The 15,019-nt window shown below is 35.6% G+C and overlaps 1 protein-coding gene across 3 annotated transcripts in view; it reads left to right on the top strand.

Moving 5' to 3' along the window:
- The window catches only part of LOC126100537 (tubulin gamma-1 chain), a 132,500-nt gene that overhangs the window by 46,866 nt on the left and 70,615 nt on the right, over positions 1 to 15,019 (top strand). For all 3 annotated transcript variants that reach the window (XM_049911155.1, XM_049911154.1, XM_049911156.1), the window contains exons 8-9: positions 2,848 to 2,979; positions 7,673 to 7,855. In XM_049911155.1, coding sequence (XP_049767112.1) covers positions 2,848 to 2,979; positions 7,673 to 7,855 — 315 coding nt within the window. The remainder of the gene's footprint in view (positions 1 to 2,847; positions 2,980 to 7,672; positions 7,856 to 15,019) is intronic.

Below are 15,019 nucleotides of genomic sequence, written 5' to 3'. Positions count from 1 at the left end.
TGCTGTGGTCAGGTCAGTTACCTTCTTCTGAACCTGATTAAAAAATAAATCTGCATGATGCATTATCTTATAGAAAAACTATAGGCAGAAAATGACTTCATTATCTTGCAGTCTTTCTTTTTTTTGTATGAACCAGCTTTTTCAATAGTAGGAGAGAGTTTTATACTCTCACTTGATTCAGTGGCTTCATAACAGTAATACAATTTTTCTCTGTTTCCTAAAACATCTTTTACTACTTGCGAATGGTAATTCTATCTTGTCACACAAATGGGACAAGCTTTTTTGAATAATGCCATGCAAAACTTTTGATTTCTGTGGCGAGTTATAAAAGAAAATAATTATCTGAAAGGCATGCATAAAAGACACGAGCTTTGTGATTAACAGAGGCTGCCGTAGACATAAAGTTGAACTGATGCGCATAACAATGGATGTAGTTTGCATTTGGTTATTTATCTTTAATTTCTGAACCCCATTTGACTTGCCACTCATAATGTTTTCACCATTGTAACTCTGAGCTATTAGTTATGCTCGATCGTTGCCAATTAATGGTTCAATTTCTTTCAGAATACTCTCAGCTGTAGAATGAGCATGCTGACTTTCTGGATTAACAAAGTTCCAACAACAAAGTTTCCTCAACAACATAATGCAGAACAATAACCAATTGAAATTCACAAGACACAGCTGTGCTTTCATCCGTGATTATTGCAACATAATCGTCACATTTTATTTCTTTACGAACTTCATCACGGTGTGCTTGCAACGTGCATTGCAGTAGTTTGTTCTGAACAGTCTTAGAAATGTCTTTGAACACTGATGCTTGAATGAGAGAAACTTGAAGATGTTAATGCAGTTCCGCACTGAACTGAATTACCTCAAAAAACCACCTTACTTTGAGAGGCATCAGATTCAGCGTGCCCCTGATAGCCAGTTCCAAAGGACCACAGAACCGAATATATGTATATTCTTTTCTACACATTTGTTGTGGCTGTCAGTTGTTTGTCTATATTGTGAATCTGATTTCTGCTGAATGTTGGTTTTCTCTAGAAATGAGAGACTAAGCACATTATTCATGTGTCGCTTTCACATTTCATTTCATGAACTTTCATTTTAGACCATATAAGCCCAATATCAGTTATTCTGTTCTTACACCAATTAATATCTCCTCCCCCCCTCCCCAAATAACACACAAGGAAAACAAAAAACAGCGTTGCTTTCTTCGCAACCACAAATCCATTTCTTCTTTTGGTAAATTTCTGGATTGAACTTAGGGCATCGAATTTTTGTTTGCTGATAGAGATTCAGATTTGGGAGTGGCCTACCTAGTGTTTTTTATCTGAGAGTCCTGTCACTAAATGGCATTTATAATAGCTCATTTACTTTGTTCATGTTTGCTATTTTCACAGTCAACTGAATTTCCCCTTACAGATAACACTGTGCAGTGCAGGCAGCTATATATGGTCAGTTACCTGACCTTGCAATAACTACAATGTGTTTGTACAGAACTATAATACACAAACGTAACGAGTATAAACAGAAATACTACACCTTTGTTTGGAAAAGAAATGCTCAACTGGTGGTGAATATATGGTGGGGTGGTTTTTTTTTTTTTTTTTAGCAGTAGCCCAGCTGTTGTGAAATATACCAATATTGAAATAATGGCTCTTAGTTTCAAAATCTAAGGGCATAATTATATTCAAATTACATATAGCTATTTATAATGATATTTAAGTGCATCATTTCTGTATTCGAATTTATTAAGCATTAATTAGCATTTAGGAATGCATTAGCATTAACTAGCATAAAGATTGTAAAACTGGATTACAAGAAATCTGCGTCCCGATGTATTCTAACATGGTCGCTAGATGGCAGATTGTGCTTTTACAGGTCCTACACTTTACTGCTCTCTGGCGGAAAGAGCATGAAGCTTCGAGCCATACTAGCTGTGGCACTACCTCCCGTTGTAAGAAGTGTGCAGAAACAAACAGCTGAGCCTTTCACACAGCCCTTATGAGGGCAGATGGTGCCAATGTGCAGTTGGCTCCCAGCTTCAGAAAACTACTGCAAGAGCGTGCGCGGTAAAACACCTCTTCAAATCAGAAAATACATACTCCAAAACAATGTTTTATGCGCAGTTCACATGAATTTCTCTTTTATACAAGTGGTGCCATGGCACAGTGGCACTACCTCAGAAGTCGCCCCCTGGTAATAACCGGGGTTTACATTTTTCTTTATACCTTTGTTAAGTATGGTACCTAGTAAGCCTATGTAACGTTTGGAGAATGTAACTTTTTATTTACTGGATTTTTCAATTGTCTTTACCAATTAATTTGATAGTATGGTGCTATTTTTCATATATACGTTTTTCACACTTATGCCGCCCCCCTCCCGCCCCGCCCTCTCCCACCTGTAATCCATTGAAAAAGTATAAATGAAGTTTTACTGTATGTTGGTGCTTGTTATAATTGCATGGAAACTTAAATATATATGCAGTTGGTGTGACTGTATCAATATTCTGATTGGGAAAACAGGATTAAAATATAGAGCAATGACCTAGTTGTAGTCCCTTTTTCAATGCATCCTGTGGTAATATTTTAACACCGACCCTCCATGTTTGTAAGGAGTAGCTGCTGACAAAAATTTGGTGGCAGCAAGGCATACATTATTTGAAATCGGCAGCTGCTCTGAAAGTGTGTGTGTGTGTGTGTGTGTGTGTGTGTGTGTGTGTGTGTGTGTGTGTGTGTGTGCGTGTGTGTGTTTGTGTGTTTGTTTGTAATAATTTCCATTGTAAAATCATTGAAATAAAGTATTCTAGTATTTTAATAATAATGAGTCATCAATTGGTTTTAGGCAGCATCTGTTAGGAAAACTACTGTATTAGATGTTATGAGGCGTCTTCTTCAACCAAAAAACATGATGGTATCAACTGTCCATGACCGTACTTCAGCACATTGCTACATCTCTATACTGAATATCATACAGGTTGGTATTTGGCTGCTGTGGCTCCTTGTTTATTAATGTAATTTTTTACATAATGTGTCTAATTGTTTAACTTTGGGAAGTACTTTGTTCTTTTCAAAATTAACAGTGAGACTCCACATTGTCAGAGAGTTCCATGAAGGTTGATTTTGATATATTTACATGTGTTACATCCAGAGAAAAGACTGATATGTAAGGAAGAACAACAACTTACATGTAGAAAAACAGATACACACACAAAAAAGGTACAGATAACTTTAGTTGTACCTTCAAACTTTTATTTATTTCAAAGTACACATACAGGTGCATCATTTCCTCTCATGCTGAAGTCTGACTGGGCAGAGAGGACAGGGGGACTGCATTCGCATGCAGGTGATTTTAACATGTGTTGCAGGTAACATAATTGCATTCCAAAAGAAGTTTTTTGACACAGTCAGGTGACTTTAGGTGAAAAGAGATTAACTATTTAAATAAAAATCAGTTTGTAATATACAATGGAAAATCCAAAGTGCAATAATGACGATATCACGAGGAGGGGACGTTGCTACTCACCATATAATTGAGATGTTGAGCCACAGACAGGCACAACGCAAAGACTGCTTAACAGTGAGCTTTTGACCAAAAGGCCTTCTTCTAAAGTACACACACACACACACACACACACACACACACACATTCATGCAAGTACAACTCACAAACACATGACCAATGTCTCTGTCTGCTGAGGCTGGACTGCAAGCAACTGCCCGTGTTGGGAGAAACAATCTGAGTGATGGGAGTAAGGAGGAGGCTTGGGCAGGGAGAGGCATAGCAGAGTGGGGGTGGGGTACAATAAATTACTGCTTGTGGCAGCATACTGAGATGTGGTGGGGACAGGGTAGGGCAGGGGAGAGGAGGGGGGAGGGGGGTTAAGGATGTGGCAAAGGAGAGAAATAAAGAGACTGTGGGTGCTTTTGTAGAATATAAGGCTGTGTAGGGGATAGGTGGGTGGACAGTTACAAAGGTTTAAGTCAGGGGGTTACGGGAATGTAGGATATATTGCAGGTAGAGTTTCCACCTGCACAACACCACGGTCTCCTTCTTACCCCATCAACCAGATTGATTGTCTATCATGCACAGTTTCTCGCACTCCGGCCTTGCTGGCCAGAGTTAGTGGTTGTTATTTAGCAGTCTTTTTGCTATACCTGCCTGTGACTCAGCATTGCCACTATGTGGTAAGTAGCAATCTATTCTTTTTATAGTGTCAATTTGTAATAGACCACATTTTTAAATGGGGAATAAAAACTGTATAATTTCTTCTAGTCCAATACAAATTCCTAACTTCATACATATAGTCCTGAAAAAGTGTGACTGGATTTTTTGTAGATGTTGAAATACTTGTAAGATATATGCCAAAAGATTTGGGGCACATGAAATGGATAATAGTAAGGAGGTGAATTATTCATTCATAAATAATGGAAATGCCGTGTGGCTAGGGCCTCCCGTCGGGCAGACCATTCACCTGGTGCAAGTCTTTAGAGTTGTCGCCACTTCGGCGACTTGCGTGTCGATGGGGATGAAATGATCATGAAAGACACGCAACACCCAGTCATCACGAGATTATTTATGTATTGCATGTACCCCATGTTTTTCACTTCAAATCGTACAAATATTTTGAAAGCTACTGAAAATTCACAAGCACAAATTTTCAGGATTACCTGTATGGAGTGAGGAGAAATTTTCTACCTCTTAGTCTGATTTAAAAAGATGGTGTATTAAAGCTTACTTTTTGTTTAAATAATTATTCTCTGCTGTGTGTCACACCAACAGAGAAATGAGTTAATATTGCATTTATTAAAATGTTAAAGGGTGTTAAATTTAGCACATCCAAATAAAAATTTGCAGTGAATTATTGGGCAAGAGGTATTAAAAGGGTTTGGTTTTGAACATTTTGATAATTCTTGAGATCTGGAATGTTAATGAAAGCAGAAGTGTAATCAAGATAGAAAGATTAGATTTCAAAAGCTGTGTGTGGAATATGAGGTATGTCTCGTTAAGCGATGAAAATATTATATACCAAAGAAATCCTGATTTATGTTGTCTGTTCTTTTCTTAAATTTTTGCAAGCTAAAGGCAGGATAAGGTTTTATAGAACTATTCCTTTCTTGAGTTGTGTGATCTTACACAAATATCACCCATTAACTTGATTGAAACTTAAAAGGAATCGAGGATGTAATATAATCGGGTGTGTGGGGGTTAGAAAGTAGAAGAGGCACTACTGCACAGTAGACAGGTCCATAAAAGATGTGATGATGTGCCAACACACCCAGTGTTGCCTCCTAACTGTGGCACTCAAGTGAGAAAAATATTGATCTCGATCAGAGTAGGTGGTGGAGATATGGAAGAGGTGTAGTGCTGTGTGTAAACACATACAGAAGACATAGGTGGCAGCTATACAGGATAATTTGGGATAGGGTAGGAGTTTATTAGGAATGTTGTGAAAAATAGTATATGGGAAGGTGGAAGATAAAAGAGAAAGGGAGGAAGAAAATACAGATGAACTAAGGCGAAGTTGCAACAGGAAAAATGTGAAGCTGGCCTGGGTGCAAGAGGGCAGTATGGACTAGTAACAGGTGAAGGGGTGGAAGAAACTGATTTGTGGTTACTGAGGCTACTTATTAGTGGTTATTGAGGCTATGGGAGAGGTGTCCCACCTTTCCATTTCTGAAATAGCTGATACTGGGCAAGGATTGGGAGTTGGACGACACAGATATTGAAGCACGCATTGAACTCTACATCTGCACTTCAGTGAGCCTCCTTACAGTGTTTGGTGGAAAGTATTTCATGCTGCATTATTATTGTGTCCCGCTGTGTTCCGTTATAAATGGTGCACAGAAAGAATGACTGTCATTAATTCTCCGTATGAAGTCTCCCATCTCAGCTATACTATTACATGATTTCCCTTTCTTATTTCAATTCCTTCAGTTCCCCCTTTGTGCTATTTCTTCTTACAGTCACCTTCTCTGTAACGATGCTATCAAGGAGCAGGCCATGCACATTCTTAACACTGAAACAGAGTTGGCATAATCTGTTCTGAATTACGAGACATTTTTGATAAAACAATATGGAAATGATGGATTGCTACTCACTACATAGAGGTGGCACTGAGTTGTAGAAAGGCACAGTGAAAAAGAATGCTAGAAATATTCAGCTTTCGGACTAAGTCCTTTGTCAGAAGTAGAAAAACTCGCATATGTTAACACAAGCACAACTCTCACACACATGGCCACTGATACCACCTCTAAATGGTAAGTCTATCCTTCCTACACTGTTGTTATTCCATCTTCGACTTCCCACTGTTTTTGTTACCCTGTATATTGTAGAAATTTTTAAACAAGCTTCCATCTGCTTACTTCACGCAAATGACAAGTGTGGCTCCCAGTCTTGTGGTCTAAATGCATGTCTTACATTTATCCCCTTCATCCACCAAGCTGTTGTAGAGCTTATTGACAGAGTTGTAGCGTATAGGTAGAATTGTCATAGTACAAAGAAAAGATGAGTAGTTGGTTAGTAATGTACATGTCAGTCTAATTCCCAGCAATGGGAAAACAAAAAATTGTGATATCCAACAATTCAAAAATAATCAGGGCTTTTCTTCCTCTGTTTCTGTTTTCCCGGCAGTTTCTTACAGTTAGTATACTTTAATCTTGGGCTTAAGAAATATCATAAGTACTGTGGAAGAGACCCATTGGCTATGACAGTAGCATTAGAAAATTTTAAAGACGTGTATCATAACATAGTTATCAAGAGTCTTTATTTTGAGCAATTGGTGTAACACTGTAGTCTAATTATGTAAAATAAAAAATTGAGATTGAGAAAAACATTAAAATTATGTGGACACAGAGAGATTAGCAAGTACTTACCTTTAGAAGGTGCAGTTCCCAGTACTATTCCTTAATCTTTGCTTAGTGTCTTGTTTCCAATTATTATCCATCTTAACTTACAGCTGAAACAATCTGCCTCTCCTTTTCAGCGTGCTGCCAATCACTTGGTGTGTGTTAATGTTATTATGGCCCGTATGGGTACTTGTTGCTTGTGAAATTAGTAGTGACCAGTTTTTCTGTCTCTCTTTTATTTCAATAGATATTTTAAAATAGAACGTGAATATAAATAATAGAAGGCACGAAGGTAACAACTTGGTGTATAGTTACGGCATTGAGTCATCTGTAAGCAAGATTTTAGAATGTTCATTGGGTTACCTTCCATTAGGAAAGTGGGTGCACTCAGTGACTGTTATGTGATTTATAAATTATTGCACAAATCCAGATTTCGTCTAGTGCCTAGCCGCTATCAATGTACTATTTTCTAATGTTGATGCATGTGATATTCGTGTTGTTCGGGCGTCAGTCACAGTTCTTTGAATACTACATTCGAAAGTTGCTTACCTTGTGGATGGAAGCTTTCATTTATCATATTTACCATGTGATTGCCTTGTGTCCTTTGTTCTTGGTTGTTGTCCTGACCTGACCTGTAGAACGATTCATTCAAAAGAGCTATCCTCTCAGTTGTTGATACACACAAACTGCTGTACTCCTTCAGTTATTTCTGTTCCACCAAGAACATTCTTTCCATATTTATGAATGTATTGTTAAACATGTACAGAATCTGCTTTCCAGTAGTTATTTTCATAGCAATTGAAAAGTGTAATTATTTTCAGGGAGAAGTTGATCCAACCCAAGTACATAAGTCACTACAACGTATCAGAGAGCGAAAGTTGGCAAATTTCATTCCATGGGGCCCTGCGAGTATACAGGTCGCTCTTTCCAGGAAGTCTCCTTATATTCAAAGTGCACATCGTGTATCTGGTCTCATGTTAGCCAACCACACAAATATTTCATCAGTAAGTATGTTGTTGTTTCTTCACTAGTTGAAACGTGAGTAAGGTAAAAGTTTTAGTTATTGCATGCTTTGTTACGTAGTTCAGATGCATTACTTCTTTCATTTTTAAGTTCTTCTTCTTCTTCTTCTGCTTCTTCTTCTTCAGTGTGGGAACTGTTGCAAGTTATTTAAAAACATTTGTTGTTGCATCCATTTGTTTAACTTATTCATGGCACCTACCCCATTTTGTAGTAATGTGTAGTAATGGTTAACGTGGTCAAATGCTGGAAGCCACAAGTGAACATCAGTAGTATATGAACAGTGATTGAGCAAGCCACACAGCACAATAATACTGTAGAGTGTTTGAAATTACTACTTTGCTTCCGTTACACAGAAAATGAGCTATAATTTGAGTGCACTGGGCCCCTAAATTTGCAAAAAGTAGAACAATAAATCACATAAATATATATATATTTAAAAAGAAAGATGATGAGACTTACCAAACAAAAGCGCTGGCAGGTCGATATTCCCACGTGGAATGTTTCCCTCTATTATATATATTATTAATCTGTGATAGTATAATTGTAATGCCCTGGAAACTTAACATGATATGCTGATGCAACATGGAGTACATAATGCGCCTTTTTCTCGTATTTGTAAATTATGTATTGTGCTGTCAGTGGGTTCGACATATTTCTTATTTTAAACTTTCAGTTTTAATAACTATGTGAAAAACTTTGACAAAATCTTCATTTGCATGTCATTGTGAAGAATCTGTTATAAGCAACTTCAAATCAAATCTGGTAATACTCCCATTTGTGTAATTTAACAGATTCTTAGTTGAATCCTTATTATATTATGGTCTGATTGTTCTGCCTCATGGCTCAATGTGTTGACCATCTTCAATTTGGAGGATTAATTAGGATGAAAGGTGAGAGGATAAGAAACAGTTTCTGTAAACAATTTTCCAGTTCTTATGAACCATTGAAGAGAATTCACCCAGTTTTTATAAAGCTTTGAAAGATTAATGAAATTCAAATATGGGGTTTTAGCTCTGGTACAGCCACAAACCCATGTTCTGAAATTCAGTGATGAGGTGAATACTAATTGCAGTCTTCTTAAGTTCATCGCAAGATTTTCAAGCAATAAATAGTTTTCACTATCCACCTTGCATGGCAGGGATGTACTCCATAAAATGGTGTTCTGATAAGTGATCAGCTAATTCCAAAACTTCAGTAGAATCTTCTCTTGGGTTCTGTTCTCTCAAAGCATCTTAAACAAAAGTGAATTGATCAAAATGTTCCCTGACCTTTCTGTGCTGAATGCCAGAGTGGAGTTACCATTGATTGCAGAACAAGTGTTTTGAAACCTGAAATTTATAACTGAGATTTTTGGGGAAAATTTAAGTGTAATTGAAGGGATAGGCAGATGGGAAAGGGTAATTTCATGCGAAGTCACCCAGTGGCTGTTGCCCTTATGTCACAGATTTTTCTGAAAATTTTGTGTAAGAATGTACGTAATGAGTTAGGGTTAAAATATTTTATCTGGAATTTTTTGACCAGAATTTTAATTAGGAGACACATTTTAAAATGTGGGCCCCTTCTACCAACTGGTGTTGAGAAACGAAGTGCCTCGTAAGTTTGTAACCACTATAACTTATTTATTTATGAATCAATTTTATTCAATTTGGTGTCATTGAAAAGTAAAAGACTAGAACTATAATATACAAATTATTAAAAGTGCTGTGTCTAAGCAACAAATGTTTGAAAATTTGTAATTAATGCAATTTCTCACCATTTTTTTATTATTTTTTTGCAAACGTCAGGTTTTTTTCCAGAAGAATCACAAGTTTCACCATCTGAATTTTTGTTTCAAATCCTACTGCCATATTTTTCAACATAAAAAAAATCAGAAGGGTGTTTGTCCTCTATTGTTAGAACTTATACTTTTCAATAATGCTGGAATAATTAATTGCTTGAGATACTTAATCAACAATACATGAAACAACAATGAAGAATTCAGTCTAACAGCAACTCACATGCAACACAGGCTGTGTGTGTTATGTTTTTGTGTGTTTGTGCACTTTATATATCTGAAGGACTTTTTTGTCTTGATTTTGTGCTTCTTACATAAGCAGCCATTCTGTCTGGTAAGTTAGTTGAAAGTACAGTTAAATCCCTCAATATGAAAACGTTTGGGTAGCCCCTCAATATGAGATAGTGAAAAGGAACTATTGAAATTAAAAAGGGAAAGAAGTCATGTAATCCATGCATAGTTGCGCAGTAATGTATAACCAGGGGGACTTAATTTAACTTCCATAAGTGCAATGGGTTGCATTTTTTCAACATATTACAGTGCCCTCTGATGTATAATTTTTATGAAGCGATGCTAGACCACCTGAAGATATTATAATCTGCAAACAGTTGTTGCAGTATATGCTTTGTTTAACTGTGGCTTGTTATCAGATGTTTTAGTGAATTCAAATATTATAATGAGTGAAAAAAGATCATGTATTTTATTTAATGTTGTTTTCTTCACGTGGTTTTTTTAATCAATTATCATTAGAAATAATGATATATTCATATAAATATTATTATTATTTATTAATAATAAATAAATTTGTTTCATACAAAATTATATTATGATTGATGATAATTCATTTAAAAATACATTAAATTAAAATTTAGTCACATTTATAACTCCATTTTGAAGGGTTTTTATAATTAGTTATTACTCTTTAAATTATTATTTATTCACTATATGATATCATCAATTTAATTATAAATTTAAAAATCGAGATTTTATATTAATTTATTTATTAAATGTATATAATAGAGGGAAACATTCCACGTGGGAAAAATATATTTAAAAAGAAAGATGATGAGACTTACCCAACAAAAGCGCTGGCAGGTCGATAGACACACAAATAAACACAAACATACACACAAAACTCTAGCTTTCGCAACCAACGGTTGCCCTGACGAGGCAACCGTTGGTTGCGAAAGCTAGAGTTTTGTGTGTATGTTTGTGTTTATTTGTGTGTCTATCGACCTGCCAGCGCTTTTGTTGGGTAAGTCTCATCATCTTTCTTTTTAAATATATTTATTAAATGTAATTTATATACTTGAAATATATATTACCTTCAAACCAATCATTAATCCATTCAGTTTTAACAATATATAACCAAGTAATAAATAAATAATTATTAATTATTTTTGTCATTGATTTTGTTATTGACAGTTGAAAGTTAAGTTTTAGGTATTTCATTTTAAAGGCCGTTAAGACATTCAATACTACATTTTTAAGGTTATAAGTGTTTTACATATTTTCACAGAATTTAAACAAAAAATATTTTCTTTATTTATGTAAAATTTATTACTTATATACGATAATTCAAATAAAATAAATAAAACAAATTATAATAAACGTAATTCAATTCCACAATCGGAGGTTTTATGTATTATGAATCTTACTACTCTGCTGTAGTAGCAACTGATTGACTGTCATAAAATACGTCACACTATCAAGTTGAGGGGTTTTAGAATATCATATTGAAGGGTTTTACATATTCAGGGGTTCGACTGTAATACAAAGTTGTTCCATAATGTGAATATTGGAGATCACTTAATAAAGTGGTCATTAACTCTTTCTCATTTCCCCTTATAGATTCTTCATAGTATATTCTTGACTAATTGGAGAACAAGAAAAAGTTCCAAACCATCCAGTTCTTTTCTGCAACATATACAGTTGATTAAAAATCACAATGGAAAACAAATGTTCTTTAGGATTTGTGTCAGCAGTTGTGTATCAGAAGAAAAGTAGTAGCAGTGAAGAGCTTGATTTAATAAGTATGTCAAGCCTGAATCAAGCTGATATTGAATTATCGAATATCACCTGTGAAAATATTGAGCGAGTTTGTTCTTCTTACAAAAGGCACTATTTGGGAACATTTGAAGACAGACAAAAAATTTGCTGTGACCCTTTTAAGAAGCATGGTAAAAAGACTGCTAAGAAATCTTTGAAACCTATTTCTTTAAACATGACAAGGAAATATAATACCCATGGACTTATCCTAGGTACCAAGCTGTGCATAACATGCTGTAAGGACATTTGTCTCCTATGGGGGATAACCTTACAGGGATGGATGATTGTGAAGTTGAAGATCAAGAATATTCACCAGATCCCTCCACAGCTCTTCAAAAAGTTAATGGAAGTTGTGAATTACTTGAAATTTCACCATTTAAGGTTACCAAGAGAGCACAAGACAGGTGTCCAGAATACATTCGATCCAAGTCTCGTTGCTTAGCTTTAAAATTCCAGCAAACAGCATCAGATGTACTGCATGTTCCAGTGAAAAATGTGTCTGAAGAAATTGGCAGTGCTGAATGTGCAGACTGAAATATTTTTATGCAAAAAATTAACGAGGAATTCGGCAGAAGTTCTGTTAAAGAGAAGCTACAAATACTTACCTTAGCACCAGCTTCATGGAGTACAGGAAAATCCAAATGTTTTTTAACACTACCGAATACATGGTAAAGAAATTGAGGGTATTGCTAAAAGAAGATGGTATTTTGTCAAAAGGGAGTAATAAAGTGGGAAACAGAATAGGTAAGGATGTGGAAAAACTTGTCCAGAATTGTTACTGTGAAGATGATATATGTCTCATTTCTGCTAATAAAAAAAGACTGTCTGTCCCTTCAGAAAATGGCAAAAGAGTGTATAAGACAAAGACTAATTTTACATAATCTGAAAGATGTATACTTAGCTTTCAGAGAAAAGTTCCCTGAAGATAAAATTGGTTTTACTAAATTTTGTGAACTTAGGCCAAAAGCGTGTGTTACTGTAAACAGTCGTGGAATGCGTAACGTATGTGTATACATGTATCACCAAAACGTAAAACTGTTAATGCATGCTACATATGTGAAAGAACCGTACACTGAATTTCTACAGAAACTTGTGTGCAATCTGGAAAACAAGGAGTGCATGCTGCTTCGCTATTCTTGGTGTCCTGACGAATATGAACTGCGCAGTTTTTTAATGGAGCTGGAGTCCCTACAAGATTGTGAAAATGTTGTATTCAGACAATGGATGCAAACTGATCGACCTACACTGTAGACATTAATGAAGACGACCGATGAATTTGTTGAGTATCTCATGCACAAACTTCAAAACTTAACACATCATTATATATCAAAATCTCAGTCACCACTTCAGATCAAGCAAAGAAACCCTCCCCGATACTACATGCGTCGTTATAGTGGATTTTGCAGAGAACTATACCTGTTTGCTTCAGGATGCTGCACAAGGAATTCACTGGCAGAACATTAAAGTCACCCTTCATCCTTTTGTGGTGTACTTTAAAACAGATCAGTGCATTAAGTCAATGTCATTGTGTTGTGTAAGTGACTGTTTGCAGCATGATACAAACACATTCTATGTTTTCCAGAAAACTGCTCTCATATACTGGAACAATTACCACACATCTAGCATGTTATGTATTTCAGTGATGACAGTTTGCACAATATAAAACTTTGAGAACTTTTTAAATTTGTGCTATCACAAGCAAGATCATGGAGCAACTGCAGAATGGAATTTTTTTGGCTTTGTCGTGGCAAAAATGCATGTGATGGAGTTGGTGGTACTATTAAACGTTTAGCAACAAGAGCAAGTTTACAGCATCCATATGACAGTCACGTTTTAAGTCCAAAAACTCTGCTTACATTTGCCAAAACTCATGTTCCAGGAATAGAAACTTTTATGTTGCAACAGAGGAGATAACAAAGATCACAAACTTGTTACAAAAACGATATGAGACTTTTTACACTTCCTGGGATGAGAGAATCATTTTTTCAAACCACTGAACGAAAACAAGTTGCTGATAAAGTGTGTTTCATCATCTGAAAAAATTCTAGAGGTTAGTGAAGAACACAGAGATGCAAAAGTCAAGTTCATGAGTCCAAGTGGCCCTTCCTCAAGTTATTCATGGCCACTTCACACTGATGTTTGCTGGATACCTTATAAAAACATTTTAGTTACTTTGCCTGCTCCAAGTGCAAGCACAAGTACTGGTAGTTTATATACTTTTGAATCAGACATAATATTGTCCATTGAAAACTTGTTTGAAAGAATGAATGCTTTTTAGAATTTTATGAATGTGCTTTATGAGAACTGATCATCATTTGTGACCACTAGGTAAGAGTCACAAAGTGAAACGTGTATATTATTATTTATATTCTTTGTGTTTTAAATGATTAAACAGAACACCCTCCCTTCTGATTTCTTCTTTTTTATGTTGAAATGTATGACAATAGGAATTCTTGGAGACAAAATTTAAAATGGTGAAGTTTTTTTTTTAAATGACTAATTATAGATTTGCACATATCTATATGTACAGTTGCAGCATATTTATAGTTTAGTGATATAGTTGGTCCTTTTATCTTTCTAATGACACCAAATTGAATAAAATTGATTTATAAATAAGGGAGTTACGGTAGTTAAAAACTTTCAACCTACCTTTCGTACTGACGTCAGATGGAGAAAATGATAGACATTTCAAAATGGCCCCCTGACTATAGTTTTGATCTAAAAAATCTGAAAAAATTATTTTGTCACTTTCTATTTATGTACTTTCTTACACCAGATTTTCACCAATATCATGTTTAAAAGAATAGTTGACCATGTACACAGTAGAACAGTTCATAATGGGAGAGAAACCTCCATGGTATACAGTCACTGTAAAGAAAAAGATTACTGCATAATAGGTGTAAAATGAAGTGTATGGCTATAGATAGAAAGATACTGAATGCAACGCATTGGGCTGTCAAGAGAACAATGTGTGATGCATTCAGTGACTTCTGTAACAGAAAATTGTCAAGTGATGTTTCACAAAACCCATAGAACTTGTGGTCATATATAAAGACTGTTATTCGCACCTAGTTAGGGTCCAGTCCCTAGTGAATGAGACAGGTACTGAAATTGAGGATAGCAAAGCAAAAGCGGAAATGCTGAAGTCCTTTACAAAGGGCCACCCATGAGAATTGTCATAATTTAATCTGTGTACCAGTGAAAAGATGAATGAAATGAGTGTTAGTGTCAGTGGTGTTGAGAAATAGCTGAAATAGTTAAAACTGAACAAAGCTTCAGGGCCTGATGGAATTCCTGTCAATTTCTATACTAACTGAATTAG

The sequence above is a fragment of the Schistocerca cancellata genome, chromosome 9, assembly GCF_023864275.1.
Source record: "Schistocerca cancellata isolate TAMUIC-IGC-003103 chromosome 9, iqSchCanc2.1, whole genome shotgun sequence".
Classification (NCBI taxonomy): Eukaryota; Metazoa; Arthropoda; class Insecta; order Orthoptera; family Acrididae; genus Schistocerca; species Schistocerca cancellata.
Note: the sequence above shows the minus strand (reverse complement) of the source record. Positions and strands in the feature narration are given on the sequence as shown.